Source organism: Indicator indicator, chromosome 7 (genome assembly GCF_027791375.1).
Source record: "Indicator indicator isolate 239-I01 chromosome 7, UM_Iind_1.1, whole genome shotgun sequence".
NCBI lineage: Eukaryota > Metazoa > Chordata > Aves > Piciformes > Indicatoridae > Indicator > Indicator indicator.
The window spans coordinates 39,187,026-39,214,293 of NC_072016.1; the positions used below are offsets into that span (position 1 = coordinate 39,187,026).

At 46.3% G+C, this 27,268-nt stretch overlaps 1 protein-coding gene across 2 annotated transcripts in view; it reads left to right on the plus strand.

Annotated features, from left to right (window-relative positions):
- Positions 1 to 27,268, plus strand: part of PCDH15 (protocadherin related 15) — a 320,955-nt gene that overhangs the window by 92,772 nt on the left and 200,915 nt on the right. For both annotated transcript variants that reach the window (XM_054382646.1, XM_054382647.1), the window contains 3 exons: positions 4,799 to 4,959; positions 11,563 to 11,718; positions 24,531 to 24,650. In XM_054382646.1, coding sequence (XP_054238621.1) covers positions 4,799 to 4,959; positions 11,563 to 11,718; positions 24,531 to 24,650 — 437 coding nt within the window. The remainder of the gene's footprint in view (positions 1 to 4,798; positions 4,960 to 11,562; positions 11,719 to 24,530; positions 24,651 to 27,268) is intronic.

The following is a 27,268-nucleotide window of genomic DNA, read 5'->3' on the forward strand; positions in this document are numbered from 1 at the left end:
TCTCTAATTCTTATTGTTGTTGTCTTGGTTTGAAGCTATTTGTTGAATCATTCCAGCAAGCTCCAATACCATAGATTCATACAATGGGTTGGAAAGGACCTTAAAAGTTGTCTAGTTCCAACCCCCTGCAATGGGCAGAGCCACCTCCCACTAGCCCAGGTTGCTTAAGGGCTCATCCAGCCTGGCCTTGAGCATCTCCAGGGAGGGGGCATCCACAACCTCCTGGGCAACCTGTTCCAGTGTCTCCCCACCCTCACTGCAAAGAATTTCTTCCTCATCTTCAGCCTAAATCTCCCCTCTTCCAGCTCAAACCCATTCCTCCTTGTCTCTCTGGAGGGCATCCCTACCTGCATGTCTGCTGCACCACACAGCTTGATGAAGGTTTTGAACAAAACTGGATCCAGTCCTGCCCCTGGGGATGTGTTTGCTGTTGTGCTCATATGTGTGGAGAGTTACCTGACAAAGTGCTGCAGTCACATCCAGCTGTGTGTCTTCAGATGTGTTGTTAGTAGGTTGCCTCCTTTTAGGCCATGGACAGAAGCAGGATATGAGGAGCAAAATGAGAGCTATCTAAAAGGGGAGAAAGGACCAACAGTGTCAGATTCTTTGTAAATTAGAAGATGATTACTCAAAGGATGGCTATTAAAAGACTTCTTTGCAAACTGCTGTCTCTTGAAGAGATAATGCAGGTACCTCTTGACTATCTGAAGGAAAAGCAGTCAGTTATTAGGAACAAAAGAATCAGTGTCTGCAAACAAAGCCAGCAGAAGTGCTGTGTTGAATCAAGCAGCTGAGAAGGGTAGGAATGTTGAGTGGGATGCAGAAGTCAAAGCAATGAGGACAGTCAGGTAGCTAGGGTTTGTCAGAGACTGTATCAAAGTCATCATCACACCAGGAGTTTAAGTCAAATATTTTTTTCAGTGTGTAATTGCAATCATTTATTCTCAGGTTCATTTAAAAATGAAGTTGTTGGAGAACTTCAGCCCTTACAGGATGCTGAGATTGGCAGTAGTCAGTTATGAGGAGTGGCTGAGGGACCTGGGGTTGTTTAGCTTAGAGAAGAGAAGGCTTAGGGGAGACCTCATTGCTCTCTACAACTCTCTGAAAGGAGATTGGAGCCAGGTGGGGGTCAGCCTCTTCTCCTTAGCATCAGGTGACAGAACAAGAGGAAATGGCCTTAAATGGTGCCAGGGGAGGCTTAGGTCGAAGATTAGGAAAGACTTCTTTGCTGCAAGAGTGATCAGGGACTGGAACAGGCTGCCCACCACAGGGAGGTGGTAGAGTCCCCACCCCTGGAGGTGTTCAAGGAATGTGTGGCCATGGCACTTTGGGACATGATGGGCTATGGTGGTCTTAGGTCAAAGGGTTGGACTCAATGATCTTGGAGGTTTTTTTCCAAGCAGAAGTATTCTATCATTCTAGAAACCTGACAAGGGTGGATGAAGTCTCCTTGCACCAAATCATTGTGTAGGTTCCTTACACCAAACCAAAGCTGCCTGCGAATGCCAGGTAGTAAAGTATCTGTTGCAGTCCACCATAAGGACAGTGCTACAACCACTGCTGACTTGGTTTTCAGCACTTCCTTCTTTAAGCAGGTGTTGCAGTCTGAAATGATACTTTTGCAATCCTTCCCACATGGGAAGTGCTTCTGGCATTAAGGCCCTTGTGTCTTGCCACTTCCAAATGCACACTGTGCTGTGAGAGGTTGCTGTGTGCCTTTGAGGTATTTGTTTTCCCCCCTGCGTGTGTTTTTTACCTCTGGTTACTTGTGTGCAGCTGACCAAAGGGTGACAGCCACCCTCACAGGGACGTGGCCCCACAGGTTAATCTGTTTGCAGTCAGAGCTCTGCCACAAAGGTCAGACTAATTGCTTTAGCCTTGGGCATGCTGGATTTCTGTACAGGCAGTGAGACTGCCAAGTCCAAAAGTGATTGCCCTTCACTACTGTCACTTCACTCAGGACCTGCCAGCATTGGGTTTTATTCATCAGGGGTGGGTGTTGTTTAAAGCAGGGATCAGTTTTCATTGCAGGGCGATCTTGATCGTTTTAACCAATTTTCTAAGAGGAGAAACAAACACTCTTTATATGGCACAATGGCTTAAGCATCTAGAGGTGTGGGATTGGAAGCTAGCTGTGGTAGTACCAGGGCTGTAAAACAGTGTGCTGTGCTTGAGAGCAGTAATGAGTTTTGCTGATTTATCCAGGAAAAGTATTATCCCAACTCAGAACCTCTCCCTGCTTATGGCTGCGTTTGTATAGAGCCTCTGTTGCCATCAAATCAAAGTGTAAAGAAACTTTATTCTGCACTTTGTAATTAATTATTTGGGCCCTCAATAGACAAGGTTACAGGAGGAAAAGGACTTGGGGGTGCTGGTGGACAAGCAGCTGAATATGAGCAGGCAGTGTGAGCTTGCAGCACAGAAGGCCAGTGGCATCCTGGGCTGCATCCAAAGCATCACTGCCAGAGATTCAGAGAGGTGATTCTGCCACTTTGCTCTGCTCTGGGGAGACCTCACCTGGAGTGCTGTGTGCAGCTCTGGAGCCCTCAATATGGGAAGGACATGGACCTGAGGGAGTGGGTCCAGAGTGGGTCCATGAAAACGATCGGGGGTTGGAGCAGCTCTGCTATGAGGACAGGCTGAGGGAGCTGGGGGTGTTCAGCCTGGAGGAGAGAAGGCTCCAGGAAGACCTAGTTGTGACCTTCCAGTACTTGAAAGGGACTGCAAGAAGGCTGCAATGGAGAGTGACTGTTTACAAAGGCCTGCAGTGATAGGACAAGGGGCAGTGGCTTCAAACTAGAGCAGAGCAGATTTAGATTGGGTGTTAGGAACAAGTTCTGCACCATGAGGGTGGTGGAACTCTGCAAGAGGTTGCCCAGGGAGGTGGTTGAGGCACCTTCCCTTGGATATTCAAAGTGAGGCTGGACAGGGCTCTGGGCAACCTGATGTAGTTGAGGATGCCCCTGCTGAGTGCAGGGGGATTGGACTGGTGGATGAGCTTTGGAGGTCCCTTCCAACCCAGATGATTCTATGGTAAGTGTTTGTGACTAATTTAAATGCTTTGCAGCTGGTGTCTTTCACAGGTTTTTCTTCTTAACTGCTGATGAACTTCAGCAGAGATCAGTTGTTTGAATATTTCAGTGTGAAGAAAGCTCTGGGTGGTGTTAATTCTTCAGAAATAAAACCCCTGAAATCTTGGAGAGGTGTCTTCTAAACACCACGCTGGCAAATTTGAGTCACTGGGTCACAGCCTGTGGGGTGGTTACAAATGTTTGGCATTTGGAAAGTAAGTTGAAGTGTTTTACACAGGAAATTGTGTGCTGTGAACTGGCAGAGCTTGTGGGTGAGGCTTCCAACTGATAGGACAAGACAAGAAGAAAAATAGGTTAAATATGTTGAAATAATTAAATAGGTCCTAATTAAGTACTACCCTTGTTTTGGCAGACTTAGTTTTCACATAATCACAGAATTAACCAGGTTGGAAAAGACCTTTGAGACCATCAAGCCCAACCTATCACCCAACACCATCTAATCAACTAACCCATGGAACCAAGTGCCTCAGTCCAGTCTTTTTTTAAACACTTCCAGGGAGGGTGTCTCCACCACCTCCCTGGGCAGCACATTCCAATGGCCCATCACTCTTTCTGTGCAGAATTTCTTCCTAACATCCAGCCCAAAACTCCCCTGGTGCTGCTTGAGACCGTGTTCTCTCCTTCTGTCACTGCTTGCCTGGGAGAAGAGACCAACCCCCACCTGGCTGCAACCTCCTTTCAGGGAGCTGTAGAGATCAATGAGGTTTCCCCTGAGCCTCCTCTTCTCCAGGCTGAACACCCCCAGCTCCCTCAGCCTCTGCTCCAGACTCCTCCTCAGCTTTCTTACCCTTCTCTGGACACCTTCCAGCATCTCAACATCTTTCTTAAACTGAGGGGCCCAGAACTGGACACAGCACTCAAGGTGTGGTCTAACCAGTGCTGAGCACAGGGCAGGATGAGTTCCCTGCTCCTGCTGGCCACACTCTTCCTGATGCAGGCCAGGATGCCATTGGCCTTCTTGGCCACCTGGGCACACTGCTGGCTCCTCTTCAGCTGCTGTCCACCAGTCCCCTCAGATCCCTTTCTGCCTGGCTGCTCTCAGCCACTCTGTCCCCAGCCTGTGGCACTGCATGGAGTTGTTGTGGCCAATGTGTAGAACCTGGCACTCAGACTTGTTCAGTCTCATGCCCTTGACCTCGGTCCATCTCTCCAGCCTGGTAAGGTTGGATAGATGCAGTTTGCTTTCCTGTTGCAGAGCAACTTAAGGCATAAAACCTCTCATTACCTGGAGAGCTTTATGTAACTGTTCTGGGGGGGTGGGTTTGTTTTTTTTTTTGTTGTTGTTGTTGTTTGGTTTCTTTCCCTCACCTTGATGTGTCAGTCTTGCTTGTAGAAAATGTATTCTTGTTTGGCTTGTTATATTTCAGTGCATTCATTTGTTTGGGGTGAGATTGGGTGGTGATTGCCCGGTGGAAAACAAACTCCTAGTGTTAAATAGATAGCTGTGTGTGATGGGTCTCATCATCAATTTAAATTATTGTGCATTGCAAGTGCTTCTGCTGGAATTGTCTGAAATAGCTTTGGTGTCAGAGGCAGTTTTTCATTACAGATAATAAGGTTCAGGCTTTTTAAACATCACTCAAAACATAAACCACCAGAAACCCAAGGTGGAAAGCAGAGCTTTTAGCGTTGCAGTTGGGATAAAGTACATCAAAAATGTCAATGCCCACATCAACTTCTTCCTCCTGTGTTTACTGTTTTTGCAGGCACCATCCTGGTTGACAGTATGCTGATCAAGGGGACAGCAGGAGGGCCAGACCCCACCATTGAACTCTCCCTAAAGGACAATGTGGATTACTGGGTGATCCTCGATCCTATCAGCCAGAGGTTATACCTGAATAGCACTGGCCGAGTTCTGGACAGAGATGTAAGTTTGGGGGTGGCTCTTTGTTTTCTCCTCATAGCTATGACTTCAATCATAGCATCACAGAATTGTTTTGGTTGGGAAAAACCTCTAAGAATCACAGATTGCACTGGGTTGGAAGGGACCCTCAAAGGTCATCTTGTCCAACTTCCCTGCAGTGAGCAGGGACATCTCCAACTACATCAGGCTGCCCAGGGCCTGATCTGGCTTGACCTTGAATATCTCCAGGGATGGGGATTCAATCACACCTCTTGGCCACCTGTTCCAGTATTTCACCATTCTCATTGTACAGAACTATTTCCTAATGTAAACAACCTAAATCTGCCCTGCTCCAGTTTCAAACCACTGCCCCTCATCCTATCTCTACAAGCCCTTCTAAACAGTCCTTCCCCAGCCTTCCTGAAGGTCCCATTCAGATGAAAGGCTGCTCTAAGGTCTCCCCGCAGCTTTCTCTTCTCCAGAACCAACAGAACCAACTCTCAGCCTGTCTTCATAGCAGAGGTGCTCCAGCCTTCTCATTATCTTCATGGCCCTCCTCTGGACCAGCTCCAGCACAGCTGTGTCCCTCTTGTGTTGGGGGTCTCATAGCTGGGCATAGTACTCCAGGTGACATCTCACCAGAGTAGCAGAATCACCTTTCTTAACCTGCTGGCCACGCTTCTTTTGATGCAGCCTGAGATGCAGTTGGCCTTCTGGAACTAGATGATCCTTGTGGTCCCTTCCAACCCTGACTGGTTCTATGATTCTGGGCTGCAAGTCTCACAGTCTCACAGTATATCAGAGGGAAGGGACCTCAAGAGATCATCAGGTCCAACCCCCCTGCCAGAGCAGGATCACTTAGGGTAGTCCACACAGAAATACATCCAGGTGGGTTTTGAAAGGCTCCAGAGAAAGAGACTCCACAACCCCCCTGGGCAGCCTGTTCCAGGGCTCTGTCACCCTCACTGGAAAGAAGTTTCTCCTCATGTTCAGGTGAAATCTTCTATGTTCAAGTTTAAACCCATTGTTCCTTGTCCTGTCACTGTGAACCACCCAACAGAGCCTGGCCCCCTCCACTTGACACCCACCCCTCAGCTATTGATAGACATTGATCAGATCCCCTCTCAGTCTTCTCTTCTCCAGACTAAACAGCCCCAGGGCTCTCAGTCTCTCTTCATAGGGGAGATGCTCAAGTTCCCTAATCATGGCTCTCCATTGGACTCTCTCCAGCAGGTCTCTGTCTCTCTTGAACTGGGGAGCCCAAAACTGGTCACAGTATTGCAGGAGTGGTCTCAGCAGGGCAGAGTAGAGAGGTAGAAGAACTTCCCTTGTGCACATTAATGGCTCATGGTCAGCTTCTCATCCACCAGCACCCCCAAAACCCTTTTCTGCAGGGCTGCTCTCACTCTCATCATCCCATAGCCTGGATTGATACTGAGGGTTGCCCCAGCCTAGGTGAAATTGAGTCCAGCCATCAACCTAAGACCACCATGGCCACCCAACCATGGCCCAAAGTGCCACGTCCACATATTTCTTGAACACCTCCAGTAATGGCGACTCCACCACCTCCCTGGGCAGCCTGTTCCATTGCCTGTTTCATCGCTGTGTGTCTGCTCACAGAAAGCCTGTAAACACAAGACCTGCTAGGATGCACTTGCTGCATCTGTGTTTTGTCCCCAGACGGATGTGAACCAAGTTAATCTGATTCTTTGTTAGGACTTGACCACATATGGAAGTAGATGAACACAACCCTAAACCCCAAACAAACAGATGTGTGAGTTGGCAGAAATATACCAAACTTGGCTTATTTGCTGAATCAAAGAAACTTTTCATCTTGTTTGCTGCTTTTGTCTGGAAAAATTGCTCTTCACTTCTGTCCCATGACACTAGGAGCCTACTCCAGTTGTGAATCTGGACTTCTGAGATGGAAGAGAAAGCAACAAATTGGTGAATAATACAATTAATTTACAAAGCTTGATGTATTCAACTGAGAATTGCCCCCAACTCAAGAAGGACATGGACCTGCTGGAGTGGGTCCAGAGGGAGGCCACCAAGATGATCAGAGGACTGGAACACCTCTGCTATGAGGACAGGCTGAGTAGAGGCTGTTCAGCCTGGAGGAGGGAAGGCTCCAGGGAGGCCTTCTGCATTTCAGTAGCTGAAGGGGGCTACAGGAAAGCTGGGGAGGGACTGTTTAGAAGGGATTGTAGTGATAGTATGAGGGGCAGTGGTTTGAAACTGGAACAGGGTAGATTTAGGTTGAATATTAGGAGGGAGTTCTGTATAATGAGAGTGGTGAAATACTGTAGCAGGTTATCAAGAGGTGTGGTTGAGGCTCCATCCCTGGAGATATTCATGATCAGATTCAGTGTGGCCCTGGGCAGCCTGATTTACTTGGAGATGTCCCTGCTGACTGCAGGGGAGTTGGACAAGATGACATTTGAGGGTCTCTTCCAACCCAATGCATTCTGTGACTCTGTGTGATTCCAAGACTGTGCTGCTTTAGATTCTTTCTTTAAGGCAGCAGAAAATCTGTGTGGTCTGCTTGTTCCTAATAACATTACAGCAATGCTGGCAGGCTAAGCTTGTGTGTTTTTTTTTTTTTTTTCTTTTGTCAAAAGATAGATGGAAAGCACAAAATAAACAAGGATGTTCTCACCTGGGTTAATCTCATTGCAGAGAAACACTTGGGAAATGGAGAGGTTTTCTTACAGTGTGGAACATTGCTGCTGTTCCTCAGGATCTGAAAGGAAAATTGCCTCCAAAGTGGCTGTAATTAACAAGGAAAAAGTGCTTCAAAGATGAAGAGTTCTCCTTGGAGTGTGTGGAAGTTTGTTTTGTATTAGCTTGATAGATTAATTTGTCTGCTCCCTGTGTTTTGAGATCTGTGCAGGAGTACCTGAAACAACATGCAAATATTTCTTCATTTGCATTTTTTAGTCTCAAAGAGCTAATGGAATTCAGCTGCTCCTCATTTAGTGTTAATTCACCAGCTGTCTGCATAGGTGAAGCAAAGGGATGCAGCTCAAAACACAGCAGAAAGGACGTGGGAGGAAAAGCCTTGGTGGGTCAAGAGGATGGGACCAGACTCTTTTCAGTGATGCCCAGTGACAGGAAAAAGGGATAAGGAGCATCAGCTGGCACCCAGGAGGTTCCATCTGAACATGATGAAGAACTTCATTGCTGTGAGGGTGCTGGAGCCCTGGGGCAGGCTGCCCAGGAGAGGGTTAGGTTGGACATTAGAAAAAATTTCTTTGCTGCAAGAATGATTTGGGATTGGAACAGGCTGCCCAGGGAGGTGGTGCAGTCCCCATCCCTGGAGGTGTTCAAAAATGTGTAGAAATGGTTTAGTGGGCATGGTGGTGTTGGGCTGGCAGTGGAACTTGGAGGTCTGGTCTTTTCCAACCTCAGTGATTGTATGAATCTATTCTATGACCCTAAGATAAGTATTTTTTTTAATGATGAGGGTGGTAAGATGCTGGCCCAGGTTGCCCAGAGAGGTGGTAGATGCCCCATCCTTGGAAACTTTCTAGAGCAGGTTGAATGGGCTCTGAGCCACATGTTCTAAATGAAGAAGTCCCTGCTGACTGCAGAGGGGTTGGACTGGATGATCTTTAAATGCTGCTTCCAGCCCAAAACGTTTGATAATGATATGATAACAACTAATGATGTTTTTCTTGGGCATTGCTAATAACTACAGATGAGCTCAGAAGCCTTTGAAGCTTTAGAGCAAGCCTAAAAATCCTTGGATCTTCTGCAAAGAATGGCAGCTTAAAAAAATAAATGCAGACTATAATGTTAGAGGCTTTAGAGGCTTAAGAGGCAAGTGATGCTTGATATGTTCCTGCCTGTGTTAGAAGTTCTACTGATAAAAGTAGAAGCTCATCAGAGCTGGCTGCAGATTTTTGCAGCAAAGAGAATTGACTTTTAGTTAAAAGCTCACACTGGATGGAGAAAGTTGAGGGGAAATGTGTATGTAAGAAAAAAGCTTCCAGGTAAGATATCAACATGAAGCCTCCTTCTTTCCCCAAGTGTGCTGAGTCTTTAAAAGCTGATTACTCCTGAAGTCTGAAGGGTAACAAAGACAATATGGTTCTGAAATTCAGCATAGCAACTGGGAAAAGAATCAATCAATTGATCAAAGAAATTGTAGCACTTGGAATGAGTGAAAGCCAACAGTATCCTGGGCTGCATCAAAAGTGAGACCAGCAGCTATGAATGAGATGATTCTCCCCTTTGACTCTGCTATCATGAGACCCCCATCTGGAGCAGTGCATCCTGTGCTAGTGCCCCCAGCACCAGAAGGATATGGAACTGTTGGAGTGGGTCCAGATGAGGCCACAAAGATGATCAGAGGCCTGCAGCACCTTTGTGATGGGGACAGGCTGAGAGCATTGGGGCTGTTCAGTCTGGAGAAGAGAAGGCTCCAGGGAGGCCTTAGAGCAGCCTTCCAGTACTTGAAGGGGGCCTACAAGAAAGCTGGGGAGGGATGTTTTTTAAGGGCTTGTAAGTGATAGGACAAGGGACAATGGCTTTGATGTGGAAGAGCTGAGATTTAGACTGCAGATTAGGAAGAAATTCGTGAGAGTGAGGGTGAGGAGGCACTGGAACAGGTAGCCCAGGGAGGCTGTAGATGCCTTCTCCCTGGAGGTGTTGAAGGCCAGGCTGGATGGGGTCTTGGGCAGCCTGGTTGATCTATTTAGAGGGTAGGTCCCTGCCCATGACTTGGGGCTTGGAACTAGATGATCTTTAAGGTCCCTTCAAACCATTCTATGATAATTACCTAGAGATATGATTATAGTGTAATTGTCTCAGAATATCAGTACCAAACCCTGATTGTGTTCACTGTGCAGAGGAGCATGGTGGAGGCAGCTTCAAATTCTGTTTTGACTTGTTTATCATCTTAAGAATTTGAGGTACCTAAATAGAGAAATTCTTCCTTTTGTCCCTTCCCATGCTTTCTCACTCACTCTCTGCTCAGTGTTAGATACACAATCATGCAGGCAGGATTTTATATGCCAGGCTGTTGCTTCAACTGGCATTTGCCATGTGGGCAGCACAGTGCATCATAGAATGGGTTGGAAGGGGCCTTAAAGATTCTCTAGTTCCAATACCCCTCCCATCATGGGCAGGGGCACCTTCCACTAGACCAGGTTGCTCAAGGCCTTGTCCAAACTGGTCTTGAACACCTCCAGGGAGGGGTGAATGGAAGTCACGCTGGAATGCTGCATTTCCATGGCAGTCTTGTGAATTTCCATGCCAGCCAAAGGTGCCTTTTGTTTTGTTTGCCTGGGAAGTGCTTTATTAACTCAGGTAAATCAGGGTAGCCTGTCAAGCTTCAATTTCTTTACCCATTCATCAAGGTTGGGAGCTTTTATTTCAATATTATGATGTTCACTGGAGTAAAACCAACTGGACTCTGGATTGTCTACACTTAAAGGTGACCAAGTTGTTTCAAAATTACTTGGTAAATGTAAGGGGTAGCACATTGAATTGATTTCTGACTTGACCTTTCAATTCCAATCAGAATAATCTGAAGGTTAAAATGTGTGACATTTCCTATGTGTCTTTCAATAAGCAGAAAGTGTTCAGAAGATGTGGTGGGGGTTTTGTTGCTGTTCTTGGGGGAAGTGTGAAGGGCAAATCGTGCTGGGGATTTTTATTTTGGTGTTAGAACATAGAGCTGACAAAGGTGGCTCTGCAAAATGCAGCTTTAAGATGTTTAAGTCTGCTTGAAATATTACCAGCATGACTTGTAGTCAGGGTGCTCTCAGAAAAGGTTTTTATTCCAGTCATTGAACAAGTTAGCATAACACAGGCAGGATGATAAGCTGTGAGTGAATCTGAGCAACATGAACCTGAGCAGGCTTGGAGAAGAATGGCTGGAGAGTTGCCAGGCAGAAGAGGACCTAGGGGTGCTGGTTGACAGCCTGCTGTGTGCCCAGGTGGCCAAGAAGGCCACCAGCATCCTGGCCTGCATCAGCAATGGTGTGGCCAGCAGGAGCAGGGCAGTGATTATTGCCCAGTACTCAGCATTGGTAAGGAAGCATCTCAAACACTGGGTTCAGTTTTGGGCCCCTCACTCCAAGAAGGACACTGAGGTGCTGGAGTGTGTCCAGAGAAGGACAACAAAGCTGGGGAATGGTCTGGAGAACAGGGCCGGTGAGGAGCAGCTGGGGGAACTGGGATTGTTTAGTCTGGAGAAGAGGAGGTGGAGGGGAGACCTCATTGCTCTCTACAACTCTCTGAAAGGAGGCTGGAGTGAAGTGAGGATTGGCCTCTTCTCCTTAGTCTCAGGTGATAGAATGAGAGGAAATGACCTGAAATTGTGCCAGGGGAGGGTTAGGTTGGAGATTGGGAAAATTTCTTTGCTGCAAGAGTGGTCAGGGATTAGAACAGGCTGCCCAGGGAGGTGGTGGAGTCACCATTCTTGGGGGTGTTTAAGAAATGTGTAGACATGGCACCTGGGGAGATGGTTTTCATGGCCGTGGTGTTCTCGGGCTGTCAGTTGGACTTGATGATCTTAGAGGTCTTTGCCAACCAAATCAATCCTATGACCATCAGCTGCAATTTAACTGTGGGTTCAGGATTTGAGTGTTAACTGTAAAACTGTGTTTTCATTTCCAGCCCCCAGTGTCCATTCAGTCCATTGTGGTGCAAGTGCAGTGTGTCAACAAAAAGGTTGGCACCATCATCAACCACGAAGTGCGGATTGTGGTGAGAGACAGGAACGATAACTCGCCCCAGTTCCAGCAGCAGCGATACTACGTGGCGGTAAACGAGGTCAGAACCACTCACCCCCTTTGCCTTGCTCTCTTGTCTGTAGTGTCATTGATAAATGCCAACTTCACTTCTGTCTCACTTGTGGAGGCTCCAGCCCTGGAAGTGTTCAAAGCCAGGTTGGATGGGGCCTTGAGCAACCAGCTTTAGTAGGAGGTGTCCCTGCCCATGGCAGGGAGCTTGGAACTAGATGATCTTTAAGGTCAAGAAAAAGGTAGCATTTCATATTATTTATATTCAGCCATCCAGCAATGTGTTGATCATTTATTCCCATTATTACTGGGCAAAATGCAGCCTTGCTCTTTCCACCAGTGGCAGTCCTGATTTAATTAGCTGCTTTGTTCCATTTTATCACTGTTCCAGCTTCTGACCCGGCCCCACTGGGCCCTTCAGCAGTACCCAGTGGGTTCATGCTCTCCTTAAAAAAAAAAAAAAACAAACCAGTTCACAAAGCATCTCAGTCTTCCTCAAAGATTTTAGTGAGTGATTATATTTTTTTAATGATAGGGTTTGGGGTTTTTTTCTGCTAGTAATTGGCACAGCCTCCAGTGAGTTTCTCTGCAGGAACGCAGGGGAATGAGGGGTTTGTGGTTGTTTTTTAATTGCTTCTGGTCTTCTGGGTTTAGTTTCCATGTAAACTGTAACACAGGATTTTTTTCTTCTGTAAGTAACAAAGCAACTCAAGTGAGAAGCAGATGTTATTATTTGCAGCTACATGTGAGCATCACAAGTATCTCCTACATGGTTGAGCCAGGAACTTTGGTCTGTGTCAATCTGAGGACTGACCCATTCAGGTGCTTTACAAGGTCGTTCTGGGTAATTTCTTCTCTCTGCTGCCCTGTGTGAGATGAAGGCCACAAGCACTGTGGCTTTAGAGCCCTGATAGAGTCACTGGTGCTTGGACAAAACTTTAAGTGGCATTTTCTCCCTCTACTCCACTCTTGTGAGACCCCACCTGGAGTACTGCATCCATTTCTGGAGCCCTAGTACAAGAAGGATCTGGAGGGTGCTGGAAGGTGTTCAGAGAAGGGCCACAAGGATGAGCAGAGGGCTGGAGCTCCTCTCCTATGAGGGCAGGCTGAGAGAGATGAGGCTGTGCAGTCTGGAGAGGAGAAGGCTCTGAGGAGACCTTGATGTGGCCTTCTAGTATCTGAAGGGGGCTACAAGAAAGCTGGGAAAGGAACTTCTTAGGGTGTCAAGGAGTGATAGGACTGGGGGGGAATGGAGCAAAAACAGAAGTGGGGAGATTCAGATTGGATGTAAGAAGAAGCTGTCCCCATGAGGGTGATGAGACACTGGAACAGGTTGCCCAGGCAGGTGGTGGCAACCCCATCCCTAGAGGTTTTAAGGCCAGGCTGGATGTGGCTGTGAGCAACCTGATCTAGTGTGAGGTGTCCCTGCCCATGGCAGGGGGATTGGAACTGGATGATCCTTGAGGTCCCTTCCAACCCTGGCAATTCCATGATTCTGTGATTCCCCATGGACTGTTAAATCCTGTGCTTAGGTGCAGATGGATTAACAACTCCTGCATAAGCAGCTTGTCAGTGTGCTCCTTGTGAACTTGGTTCAGTTTGGGGCTCCTTACTACAAGAAGGACATTTTGGTGCTGGACCAGGGCAGTGAAGCTGGTGAGGGGTCTGGAGAACAGGGCTGGCAAGGTGCTGCTGGGAGAACTGGTGATTCTTTTGTCTGGAGATGAGGAGGCTGAGGGGAGACCTCCCTGTTCTCTACAACTCCCTGAAAGGAGGTTGGAGCAGGGGGGGGCTTCATCTCTTCTCCCCAGTATCACGTGGCAGATTGAGAGGGAGTGGATTGAAGTTTTGCAGGTAGGTTTAGGTCAGAGATGAGGAAAAATTTATTTTCTGTGAAGAGGGCTCAGAGACTGCAACAGGTTGCCCAGGGAGGTGGTGGAGTCACTGCCCCTGGAGGCATTCAAAAAATGTGTGGACATTGCACTTGGAGACATGGTTTAATGGCCATGGTCTTAGGTTGGTAGTTGGATTCAATGATCTTAAAGGTCTTTTCTAACCAAAACAATTCTATGATTCTATATACATCTACTGTAAGGAAGTCCTGGGCACATGTCTCAGCCTCGCAATTACTCCAAAAATGGTTTTTATTAAGCCTAGGGCTAAGATTCTTCCAAGAAGTAAAAACTATTATATAATTATTGGCCCCCTGCCAGATGAGACAAGTAACTGCAGCTAGAATTTCCTTTATTTGGTGGCTTTTCAGTTTCAGAAATGTCAAGGGGTAAAGATTATAGTTTGGAGACATAGAATGGGATTTATGTTGAGTGTTCTTTATAGTTGAGCTGTCCACAACATATTCAAATTAAGCTGGGAAAGAAGCTAAGGAGAATTATAGTACCAGCAGAGATCCTAGTTTCATGTGTGGCTTTTCCATCTGCACACAAAGACAGGGGTTAGGATGGGACAAGGGGTGGCTGAAGATGGAGCAAGGGGTGGCTGAAGATGGGCAAGGGGTAGTTGAAGATGGGGCAAGGGGTGGTTGAAGATGGGGCAAGGGGTGGCTGAAGATGGGCAAGGGGTAGTTGAAGATGGGGCAAGGGGTGGTTGAAGATGGGGCAAGGGGTGGTTTAAAATTAAACCCATGTTTTTCCAGAAGGCTTAGGATGAGGTGGATTTATGAAGGTAGTGTCTGTTCTGGTTCATACCAAAAAGTATCTCAACTTTTGTACTTGATGGGTTAGCAAAGGCGATGGAACTAGATGATCTTGAAGGTCCCTTCCAACCCAAACCATTCTGTGGCTCTATGATTTATAAACTAAATAGCTAAATAGTTAGTTGATAGGAAAAACTCTCACACTACATGCATGTGCTTGCAGATAGAGATTTCTGTGCACACTTGTGTGTATATTTAAAGGTAAATAATCTCCATTCTTTCTGGTCCTCAGCAGTCATGGCTAATGCAGCCACCAAATAGCCATCTGCTGCCCTTTAACTGCTGTTTTGTAAATCAGCTCTAGTCAAGGAAGTGAGGTTGGAATTAAGCTGTTGACTTTTTATAATTGTTTGGATTCTGAAAGAGATTGGGGATATCATTCAGACAACTCCTTAAGTGCTCTTCTGACATCTGAAGGAGCTAAGCTGATCATTACTCTTAGGCTGCTGCTACCACAGAGGTAGAGAGCACAGAGTCTGTGCAAGCACTAGGACAGAAATGGGCTCCTTTCATAGGATGGTTTGGGTTGGAAGGGACCTTAAATATCATCTATTTCCAACCCTCCTGCCACGAGCAGGGACACCTTCCACCAGATCTTCATGTCATAACCTGCCCAGTGCCTCTGCCCTGTAAGCAGTGTAGGGCTTCAGAGTTTTGTCTCTCTGTTTTCCTCTTGCTTGTTTTGGGGATTTTTTTCCTATTTCTTCTCCCCCTTCCTGCTTGGACATCCATACTAGCCAGGCTGGGACCACTGTCTTAGTCCTTAGAAGGCTCCAGCATCACCAAAAGTTTAGTGAAGCACAAGGGCAGAAGCTCTTTACAGAGCTGCTACCATTTAGGAGCAGGTTTCCCTTTCTCTCTCTACTGCTTTTTCAAGACAAAGAACATGAATGTCTTGGCCAAAAGGAAATCCAACTGCTAGCCACATCATTATCAATCTCCTCATAAAAAGAAGTCAAGGTTGATGTTAATGGTTTTTATGATAATCAGAAGCATTCATTGGGTTTATTTCCTTTGGTTTGTTTCTCCTGTATTTTTATTTTTATGAAAATGTCATGTCATCATTAGTTTGGAGAAAAATCCTGACAAAATGACATCAACCCATGGCTAAATTTGACTATTAGCAACTTCAAGGTACAAGTTATTGTAGGGTATTAAGCTGGAAGAGGGAAGATTTAGACTGGAGATTAGGAAGAAATTCTTGACAGTGAGGGTGGTGAGACACTGGAACAGGTTGCCCATGGAGGTTGTGGGTGCCCCCTCCTTGGAGGTGTTCAAGGCCAGGCTGGATGAGGCCTTGAGCAATCTGGTCTGGTGGGAGGTGTCCCTGCCCGTGGCAGAGGAGTTGGAACTGGATGATCTTTAAGGTTCCTTGCAACCCAACCCATTCTCTGATTCTATGCAGTTAGGCTGAAATTCAGAAGAATTAGGCAACTCAGTTACTGCCATGAGGATTTGAAATGTCTGTAACCTAATACAAGGACTTGAAACTAAAGTCTGGTCATGCTGAGGCACAACTGTGGTTGTCTGTGCTTTGTGGTAAACACATCTGAAAGAATTTTCATGGAATCATAGAATGGTTTGGTTGGAAGGGACCTTAAAGATCATCCAATTCCAACCCCCTGCCATGGGCAGGGACACCTCCCACCAGCCCAGCTTGCTCAAGACCTCATCCAGCCTGGACTTCAACACTTCCAGGGAGGGGACATCCAGAACCTCCCTGGGCAACTTCTTCCTGTGTCTCCCCACCCTCAGTGTAAAGAATTCCTTTCTAATTTCCAATCTCTCTGCTAAATCCAACTCTAATTCTGCATTGTCTGGGCTTTATAAGACTGCCTTGGAGTTTTTCCCTGAGCTTTGCCTGAGTCCTACAGAGGAGGTGGTAACCTCAGGAGAATTTAATGACAGATTATGGTTGGATTGAATGGCAGTGGTAGAAGTAGTGGTTGAATACAGTTTGAAATAATTATTGCTTCATTAAACACAAATAACCTTATAGCTGCTATAAGCCTAAATTTTAGGGTTGATTTGGGTTTTGATTTGGGTTTATTTATTTCCCCCCCCCCACCCCCGAACTGGCAGAGATGGGAATCCTTTGCAAGCTAAGTCTGTTTCTTGTAAACTCCAGTCACCTTTAAAACTCTGGGTTTGGGCTGCTGAGAATTAGAACTTATGCTGAATTTTCATATCTTCTGATGTAATTATTCATATTTTTTTTTCCCTTGTGGTATTGAAATAATTAATCTCTGCAGGTAGACATCATCAAAAGAGTCCTATCTCAGAATGATTAACTGGAAATGTTGCTTTGCTCTGCTCTTGAGGGCCACAGTGAAAAATTATTCATTTCCAACTTTGTAAATAGGCAATAATAAGAAAATTTATTTCCAAAATGGTTTATGGAAGCATTGAACTTTCCTGTCTGCACCTAGACTTTCTATGGGCATAAATCATGTTGGAGGAAATTTTTCAGCAGTAGAGCTGTTGGCTGGGGAAGAATGAGATTTATTGTGTGAATTTCCTCTCGATTTGTTTAATTGCATTCTTTGGAAGTCTTACTTGTTTCTTGCCATCCTGCTTCTTTTTCACCACATTGAATTCCCACAGATTATTATCTTCAGGTTGTCTCTAACACTCACAGAATTATTTGCTTTATGACTCCTAAAGTTTTATCTTGCCTGAAGTAAGATTTACAACATCTGTCCCTTTCTGTAGGAGATACTAAAGTTTAAGAGCATAAAATCACAGAGTAGTTTGGGTTGGGAGGAACCTTAACATCTAGTTCCAGCCTCCCTGCCACAAGCAGGGACACCTCCTACTAGACCAAGTTGCTCAGAGCCTCATCCAGCCTGGCTTTGAACACTTCTAGGCTTGGAGCCTCCACAACTTCTTTGGGCAACCTCATCAGCTTCATGAGGAATAATTTTGTCCTAATGTGTAATCTAAATTGAGCTTCTCCCATTTTGAATTCTGTTGCTACATTGTAATAAAAATGTATCTTATATATATTTTATAAGTAATATCTTGGGCAGTGGTCTCTTCAAACACCACTATAACTTGTTTACAAAATGTAGTCACAGGTTCAATTATTTGGTTGTGGGGTTTATACTCCACATCTAAAGACAATTAAATGATTTAAGCACAGATCTAACCTTTCCAATACAGCAATTCAAACTGGACTTACAGGTGCTGTTATCTGTGGTTTCCCACCAATGGGATTCTGTGGCAGATTGGCCAGGGACTCACCACTTACTCCTCTGTCTGGTATCTTCCCACATGCTGTGGCTATAATTTGAGCAGTCCTTGGCTTAGAGAGGGCTAGGGGGACTCTCTCTTGTGCTCAGTTCATAGTCTGGAGCTTGCCCTTGGCTCAGAGAGGGCTAAGGGCCTCTCTCTTGTCATGCCCAGTCACTGAGCTGTAGCCTCTTCTGGGATTTAATTCCGTTGGAGCTTTTCCCCTTTCTGCCTTGGTCCAGGTGCAAGCCCTGGGTGAAGTTGTTGGTCTGCTAGAGCAGGTTCTCAGCTGCTACTCAGGCAGCATTTGGCTCTCATTGCTGTCTGGGTGAGCACAAGGCAAGCTGCCTGCCTTCTTGGCTGGTTTAAGTACTGTCCCAAGACAGTTAATGCCCTTTGGTAACACAGAACCCTGATAACTGCACCTATGGGATGGGGCATATCCAAACCTGGCCAGGGGCACACACAGTTCACAGCTGTGTCCCAAAGTTAATTACTCCTGGTACATGTTTATCTGGAGCCCAGGAAGTGTCCAGGAATGCACATTACAATGTTAATCACACCTACTAATGGAAGGAGACAGGTGGGGCTGTAGAGATCAGGTTCCTCCTGACTGTTCCAACAATGAAGTGATGAGAGCAGTCTGTCAGAAAGCCCTCACCAAGTGTAAATATCACAAAGTCCTGGCTAACAGTCGTTGGAGTGTTGAGATCTCAGTGTAGAAACACTGTGCAGGATTGAATGCTAATCAAGGGATTAGAAGTGGAGTTTAGATCTTGCTCAAGATCAAGGGGTGCAGTAAATTCTAATGTGAGCTTTGAAGGATCTAGAGGACAGTGGCTGAGGGAACTGGGATTCTTTAATCTGGAGGAGACTGAAGGGAGACCTTCTTACTCTCTACAACTCCTTGAAAGGAGGTTGGAGCGAGGTGGGGGTTGGTCTCTTCTTTCTAGTATCATATGACAGAATGAGAGGTGATGGCCTGAAATTGTGCCAGAGGAGATTTAGACTGGATGTTAGGAAAAATTTCTTTGCTGCAAAAGTGGTTAGGGATTGGGACAGGCTGCTCAGGGAGGTGGTGGAATCATTGTCCCTGGAGGCATTCAAGAAATGTGCAGACAGGGCACTTTGGGACATGGTTTAAATGGCCATGATGGTTTTGGGTTGATGGTTGGACTCAGAGGTTTCTTCCAAGTGAAATGACTCTATCATTCCATGATCTTTGGCAGGATGGAAAGTGGAGTGAAAGGAGATAATTTTTCTCCTAAAGCTTAGAAAGAGAGAGTGGCAGGGGATTTTTGTTTCAATATTCTTTCTAAAATCATTTATATTGCACAAAAGAAAATGTAGATAAAATGGAAACCTGCATATTGGGTTCATGAAGGTCTCTACACATCTCCAGTTGCTTATTTTGGATGCAAGACATTAGCTTTAGCCTTGTACTGTAAGAGCATGCAATTGTCATTCTGGTGTTTACTGCTGTTTCAGTTTTACAACTGTCTCCTTTGTTATCACTTAATAATGTGCTTTACTATGCTGGAGCCTTTTTATGTTAGACATCATTTATCTTCACCTTGTCAGGGCCCCGACACAGCTGCTCTCAGTGGAACAGAGCAAATAGCTATTGCCAAGCAGAGCTGCTGGCTGAATTAAGAGCAAACCAAGCATTCCTGTGCTTCTGAAAGTCAGTGCAGCTCTCAGCATCCTTCAGCTGTGAGCACTTGTGCAGGTCCAGCCCTTCCTCAACTTCAGGAACCTTTTGAGGTCTTGCATCTAGGAGGGAAGGACCCCCTGCACCAGTACAGGTGAGGGGTTGACCTGCTGGAAAGCAGTTCTGCAGAGAAGGACCTGGGAGTGCTGGTGAACAAGTTCCTCATGAGCTAGCAATGTGCCCTCCTGACCAAGAATCATAGAATCAATGGTCCAGGCCAGAAGGGAGCTCCAAAGGTTATCTAGTCTGACCTCCCTGCAGTCAGCAGAAGGCAGCCAATGGTCTCCTGGTGTGGCCATCAGATCAAGGAAGGTCCCCTTCCACCTCTATTATGTCCTACTTGAGGCTGAATCTGGAGTATTGGGTCCTGTTGTGGCTTCTCCAGGGAGCTATTGGAGAGTCTACTGGAGGCTCCAAAGATGCTGAGGCAACTAAACATTTCTATGAGGAGGAAAGACTGAAAGTCATGGGGCTCAAGAAGAGCAGTCTGAGAGAGGATCTTCTCAATGCTCAGTAAGAGCTGGGATGGTGGGGAACAGGGGGAGGCACAAGAGGATGGGGACAGACTCCTTTCAGTGGTGCTTAGCAATGGGACAAGGGGCAATGGGGACAAACTGGAACCCACGAGGTTCCACCTAGACAGGAGGAGAAACTTTTTGGTGGGAGGGCACTGGATCCCTGGAGCAGGCTGCCCAGAGTGGTGATGGAGTCTGCCTCTCTGGAGATGTTCCAAGTCCCCTGGCCATTGTGATCCTGGGCAACCTGCTGCTGTAAGCTCCCTGGGTGACTGTCAGCTCTCAAGCTGTTCTGATGTGACAGGACGTCATGGGTTGGAGCTGGATCTGCTGATGATATTCAATCCCATGCTGCTGTCATGCCAGCTACAAAATGAAAGTGCTGACTGGAGCGAAGTATTACAGGGCTTGAAGTTCAGATTATAACATGAGGAGCTTCCTATTCTAGTTGCTGCTTCTGGTTTCTGGGGTTGTGGTGTTGGTCTTTTCCACTGGGCTGGCTTCTGTGTGCTTGGGCAGTGGGAACCATTTCATCACTGGCTTCTGCTTTGCCAAGGTAACTGTACAGAAAATCAGCTCATTAAATTCAGCCCAGAGTTTTGCTGTGTTACTGACAGTCTGTGTGTGAGGGGTGGTGTGGGAGAGCAGGACAGTCCATTTTTGGTGTCCCAACATGAATCTCGAAAAGCAGGCTGTCTTAACCAGGACAGACTATTTTGGCAAGCCAGCCAGGAGTGAGAGTGTTGGGATAATGAGAAGCAAGATAATGAAAGGATTCAATTAAAGCTTGTTAAGAGTTTTTTGTATGCTTTTTCTTCCCCCCCCCCCCCCCCAGTATGTTCATTAGGTTGATGCATTTGTTTTCTGGGGAGGGCTGGGGCTGATGTGTTGTGGCCCTTTATGTGCTCCCTGTAGTGGTGCTTATCACCTGAGGGAAATGGATTAAAGCTGTTGCTGTGCAGCTGACTAGCAGGTTATTATATGGCTGTTCTACTCCTCACTTGGTTTAGGTATAATCTCACTTGGCTGTGCCAGGTTTTGTCCAGAGTGATGCAGATCTTTCCCAAGAATACCACCTTGAGATCTGACCCAAGGCTGGATAATGATGAGGGGCAGGGCAAGTATGGGCAAGTGCTTAGGCTGGTGACTACCTCAGGTGTTTTGGAATTTCACCCCTGAGCAAGACCAAAATCCTGGCAAGCTGGTGAAATGCTTGTGGAAAGTCTGTTATCAGCCCAGAGCTTCCTGAGAGACACAAATCGCTGCAATGTCTTGTGGCCTAGCCCATGCCTATCAAACCCTTCTTATCATTGTTGAGAGCACTCTGGCACCAGAGAAGGTCTCTGGCCCCATGGGCAGACCAGCAGGCACTGTGGCTACTCAGGCCCCACCAGCAGACATGGCAGCTGCACCCCAGTCTGTGCCAGTATCAGCTACCCCTGTACATAAAAAGAAAAAAAAAAAAAAGATAATTTGTCTTGCAAATGGTGAGGATGAATCAAGGTTATCACGAGAGCAAGAGGAAGAGTCCTGTCCTCAGCACTGGTGTGGTCACACCTCAACCACTGGGTTCAGCTCTGCACCACTCACTCCTGGGAGGCCATTGAGGGGCAGTGTGTCTGGGGAAGAGTCTGGAGAAGAGGGCTGGGGAGGGAGGAGCAGCTGAGGGAGCTGGGGGGGTTGGGGTGGAGAAGAGGAGGCTGAGGGAGACCTCATTGCTCTCTACAGCTCCTGAGAGGAGGCTACAGTGAGGTGGGGTTGGTCTCCTTTCCCTAGTATCAGCTGATAGGATGAGAGGAAATGGCCTGAAGTTGTGCCAGGAGAGCTTTAGGTTGGATATGAGGAAAAACTTCTTTGCTGCAAGAGTGGTCAGGGACCGGAACAGGCTCCCTGGGGAGGTGGTGGAATCCCATGGCTGGAGGTGTTCCAGAAAGGTGTGGCCATGGCAGCTGGGGACAGGGTTTGGTGGCCATGGTGGTGTCAGGACGAGAGTCGGACTCCATTTCAGAAGCCTTTTCCAGCTGAAGCAGTTGTATGAGGCTGTGCTGAATTGTTTGAACTCTTTCAGTCAGCCTTGGCCTGGCTGTGTGTGCCCAGGCCGGGCCCAGGCCTCGCTGAGGGAAGGCCAAGCTGCCCCGGGCTGCGCGGGGCTGGTTCCGGCCGGTTCCAAGGCGCCAGCACACAGGGCACAGCCCCTCGGGGTCAGGGGAACAGAGAAGGGGAAAGGGCGGCGAGGAGTGAGGGGAAAGGGTGAGGAGGAGAGGGGGTGGGGGTGAGGGAGTGAAGCTGAGGCTCAGGGTGAGGGAGTGGGATGGGGGAGGCTGCTGAGGGCATCTGTGTCACCAGCCACAGCTGGCTGTCAGTGGCAGCACCTGAAATGTTCAAGGCTGTGGTGCACAGGAGGGAAAGGCGTAGATGATCTCCCTGTCTGGACTCTCATTAGCAGAACACTGCAACACCACTCTGAGGCCCAGGGAGGTGGTTGGGGCCCCAGCCCTGGAGCTCTTCAAGGGGAGGCTGGAGAGGGCTGTGGGCAACCTGCTCTAGTGGAGGATGTCCCTGCTGAGTGCAGGGCGGTTGGGCTGGAGGAGCTGTGGAGCTCCCTTCCAACCCACAGCATTCTATGATTCTGTGGTTCTATGACTCTTCCTTCTCTGTGCTGGTAAGGAAGGTGAGAGGGCACCTGGGCTGGTGGCTGGCCAGTGGCAGCCCACTGGTGGTGGCAGGGAAAAGACCTACAAACCCTCTGTAAATATTCAGAACAGCTCTGGAATTGCTAAGTTTTCCAGGTTGCTTTGGTCTTCTCTCTCCTTACAAAAACATGAGAAAGCCTCTTCTCCCCAGCACTTTGCTGTTAAGCAGTAACTCTTCCACCATGGTCTATGGTAGCTGGCTCTGATTTCACACTGCCAGGCAAGGCTTGTGTTTCCAAAATTATTTCCTCTCCTGAATTCCTGAAAGGCTGCTGCTGCGTTACAGGTACAAGGCAGAGGCTCTCTGCAGGGTAATCATCTCACAATTAGTAGGCACAAGGGAACAGTCAACTTCCTACGCCTACATGTGCCACTTCTCCTATCTTTACTGATAGTAAACAAGTCAAGTTTGTAGCAAAATATAGATGTAGTGAAAAAGTACTGTAAATTAAACCCCCCCTGTTTAACTGGAAAAAAAGGCTTTGAATTTATTTTTTGTTTTGTTTTAAAGACGCAGTATTCTCAGCCCTGAAATTTTCTCCAAGAGCTGTCAGTCATTAAATAATTAGCAGCTTTATAAATAACAAGACCAGGAACTATGACTATAGGAGGAAATGAGCAGTTAATGATTTTTGTTTCAGTGTGAACTACAAAATAAGAGAGTGAAACAGCATCCATGTTTTCAATAAGCATTTGAATGCCTTTTTGTCCTTTTTGCTGCATTTTGCAGCATTTCAATCCTTTTTAGACCCTATGGGTTTAAAGATGTGCAACGACCTTATGTAGAATTTGGAGGAAAGAGGAGTCAGTGGGTCTCTTGTGAATTCCATGTCCAAAACTTTGGGTACTCCAGTACCTGAAAGGGGCCTACAGGAAAGCTGGAGAGGGACTTTTTACAAGGACTTGCAGTGCTAGGTCATGGGCCAACAGCTTTGAGCTGGAAGGGAGGAGATTTAGACTGGAGATTACGAGGAAATTCTTGACAGTGACGGTGGGAGACCCTGGAACAGGTTGCCCAGGGTGGTTCTGCAAGTCCCCTCCCTGGAGGTGTTGAAGGCCAGATCGGATGGGGCCTTGAGCAGCCTGGTTGAGTGTGAGGTGTCCTTGTCTGTGGCAGGGCATTTGGAACTAGATGATCTTTAGGGTCCTTTCCAACTTATGCTCTCTATGATGACAGCAGCAGCAGGAAGCACAGCAAGGAGCAATGTCTCTGTTGAATCCAGAACTGTTGGTTTATTTCTTTTTCTCTTTTGAGTGGATTACTCACAAAGTTTTCTGAATTTCAAAATTCAGAAATGCTGACTTCCAAGAAGTCAGTTGGACTGCTGTCCTTAATCTCAATGGGTCTTGATTTCATGCTATTTACCCACCCTTAGGATAATTAGAAATTGATTCATTTGCAAAATATCATTTTATGAGGATTCAATTGCTGCCAGCAAAATATTGAAGAAACAGCATCATTCGTGTGTTTGTTTAAAGCCACAAAGCTCTCTGAGTATATTTGCATGTAATAATATTTATCTGCTGCTGTTCACATTGTCATGAAGACAGTGTTAAGTAAATGCTGGTTCATTTTGCAGCTCATCTTCATTTTCCTTCCTGAATCTGCAAAAGGAGATGTTTTTAATTTGTTTGTTCATCAATGTGTATTTACCTCATGAATTCTTTCAGTTTTAAGACTTGCTTTTCACCTTCATCTGTTGTTTTAAAACAAATGGGGCTCTGTCCTGATGCAGACAATCTGTGGAATAAAAATGGAAATTGTTTTCACTCTTTCTGTGACACTTGGCATCAGTTAGAGACTGAGTACATTGTGTCTAAGCAGTTGCTCGTGCGTGAGGTTCCAGGCCAAGTGAAGGGCAGGAGAAAATGTCAATCTTGCATTATGGACCAGAGCTATGGAAAAAACCCAACACATCACAAAGAGTTGTTTCTTGCATACCTGAAGGTATTCATGGGTATCTGTTTCTGTTCTTGCAGTTAACTCCAGTTGGAACAACCATCTTCACAGGATTTTCTGGAAACAATGGTGCTATTGACATTGATGATGGGCCCAATGGACAGATAGAATATGTCATCCAGTACAACCCTAATGACAAGGTCAGTGCATTTTGCCTTTTTTTTTTTTTCTTTTGGTGTCTGTATTACTCACACCCACACCTCTCAAAGCAGCAAATGAACAAGAGGTTGCTGGTGTCATTCCTGCTGTAGCATATCCTCCCTGCCTGTGAGCTTTGCTTGCTCTGTATCACAGATGCCTTTTCCTTCCCTGCGTTGCTTCAGCATCAATCATTAATAACCCCATGTCTTCTCCCTCTGTTGTCCTCTACAGAGGGGCTTGGGTAGATTGGATCCATAGGCCAATGTGAATGGGATGAGCTTCAACAAAGCCCAATGCCAGGTGCTGCACTTGGGTCACAACAACGCCAAGCAATGCTACAGGCTTGGAATAGTGAAGCTGGAAAGCTGCTGGCAGAAAGAGACCTGGGGGTGCTGATCAACATGAGCCAGCAGTGTGCCCAGGTGGCCAACAAAGCCATTGGCATCCTGGCTGGGATTAGAAGTGAGCAGGAGCAGGGAGGTGGCTGTCTCCTAGTACTCAGCTCTGGTGAGGCCACACCTCAAGTGTTGGGTTCAGTTTGGGGCACCTCAGACAAGAGAGATGATGGAAATGCTGGAGTGAATGCAGTGGAGGGCAAGGAGCTGGTGAAGGGCCTGGAGAATAAATCTTACAAAGAGTGGCTGAAGGAGCTGGGGATAGTTAGTGTGAAAAAGAGGAGGCTGAGGGGAGAGCTCATTGCTGTCTGCAACTACCTGAAAAGGAGGCTGTGGAGAGGTTGGTTCTGATCTCATCTCACAGGTAATTAGTGATAGAACAAGAGGGAATGGCACCAAGCTGCACCAAGGCAAGTTTAGACTGGACAGTAGGAAACATTTTTTCCCAGCAAGAGTGGTCAGACACTGGCATAGGCTGCCTGGGGAGGTAGTGGAGTTACCAAGCCTAGATGTGTTTAAAGGTCATTTGGATGTGGTGCTTGCAGATATGGTTTAGGGGTGACCCTTGCAGAGTAGGGTTCTCTGTTGAACTTGGTGATCCTGAGGGTCTTTTCCAACCTGAATGTTTCTGTGATTCTGTATCACAGCTGCCTTTTCCTTCCCTGGATTACTTCAATATCACTCATTAATAACCTCATGTCTTCTCCAGTGTTGTTCACACACTTCATCTGGGGTTGGTATGCCTTTTCAGTTCATGATAGGTAGCTGTACTTACTCCTTCACATTTTTACCTAATGACTGACAGCTAAGCAATATTCATAAGCATGGGTCAGATATTCTCAAAACAGACATTGTGGCTGCTCTGATGGAGTCATTTATATTTCAAGATCATAGTTTTAAAAAGAGAGAGGTAGATATTATTGAAATAAAACACTAGTGGTCCTTACCTATTATTTTTGCAAATGCATGCGTTTTAGAGACAAAAAAAATCTTAAAGCATTAAAATTAACTTCTCTTTAAGGTCAGATGTGTGAATCATTATTACAACAAAGGTGATTTGCATGAAGTGTCCCTATGTATCTTTTGCTGTGGGCTAAGAGCACTGTTACTGTGGATCAGCTGCTGTGATCATCTGTCAAGCAGACCAATTGCTTTTGATTTCATCCCAAACATGACACAGATGTGGAAATAAAGGGGAATAAAATAAAAAAAAATAATGATAGTATATAGACTCAGTAACCGTGCTTTGAAAATAAAGTGAATTGGAACAGAAATGGTTTTGCAGGAAAACACAGTTTTAGTTTAACCACAGAATGATAGAATGAGTTGGGTTAGAAGGGACCTTAAAGATCAGCTAGTTTTAACCCCCCTGCCATAGGCAGGGATGCCTCCCAGCAGCACAGCTTGCTCAAAGCCTAATCTGACCTGGCCTTGAACACCTCCAGGGAGGGGGCATTGACAGTGTCCCTGTGCAACCTGTTCCAGTGTCTCCCCACCCTCACTGCCAAGAATTTCTTCCTTATCTCCAGTCTAAATCTCCCCTCTTCCAGCTCAAACCCATTCCTCCTTGTCCTGTCACAATAAGCCCTTGTCAAAAGCCCCTGCCCAGATATAAAGATGTTCCAGTTTAATTTTCAGTTTGGAAAAGATTGGGGGGGGGGAAGTTTTTCAGTTTAGTTAGAGATGTAGGCACACAAGTTCTGATTCATTGTGTGCTGTTTCAGCTGTAAACCTTGAAGGCTCCACTTCTATTTCCATTGAAGTCAGCAGTAGCTTAAATATTTACTGGATTACACTTAGTGCTATTACTTCCTAGGAGGCAAAATTTTGGAGAGTAGTGACAGTATCAAGGAATAGTTCAGCATGAACTAATTACATCAGACCACAATTTTTACTTTTTATATGGGTAACTGAGTTTTGCATAGCTGCATGCTGAGGCATAACATTTATTTACTACATCTTCACATTTAGAGGACATAAATGGCTTCTTGAGAAACTTGGCAGAACCTGAACTCAAACTCTCTTCTGAGGGGCATTGTTTGGCAAAGAAGCAATCTCCTTTTGACAGAAGAAGAATTGTGATGTTACTTTTCAGGGAGATAGGGGATCTTTTCATACAATCAGAGAATCACAGAATCATAGAATGGTTTGGACTGGAAGGGACCTCCAAAGGTCATTCAATCTGACCTCCCTGCACTCAGCAGGGGACATCCTCAAATACA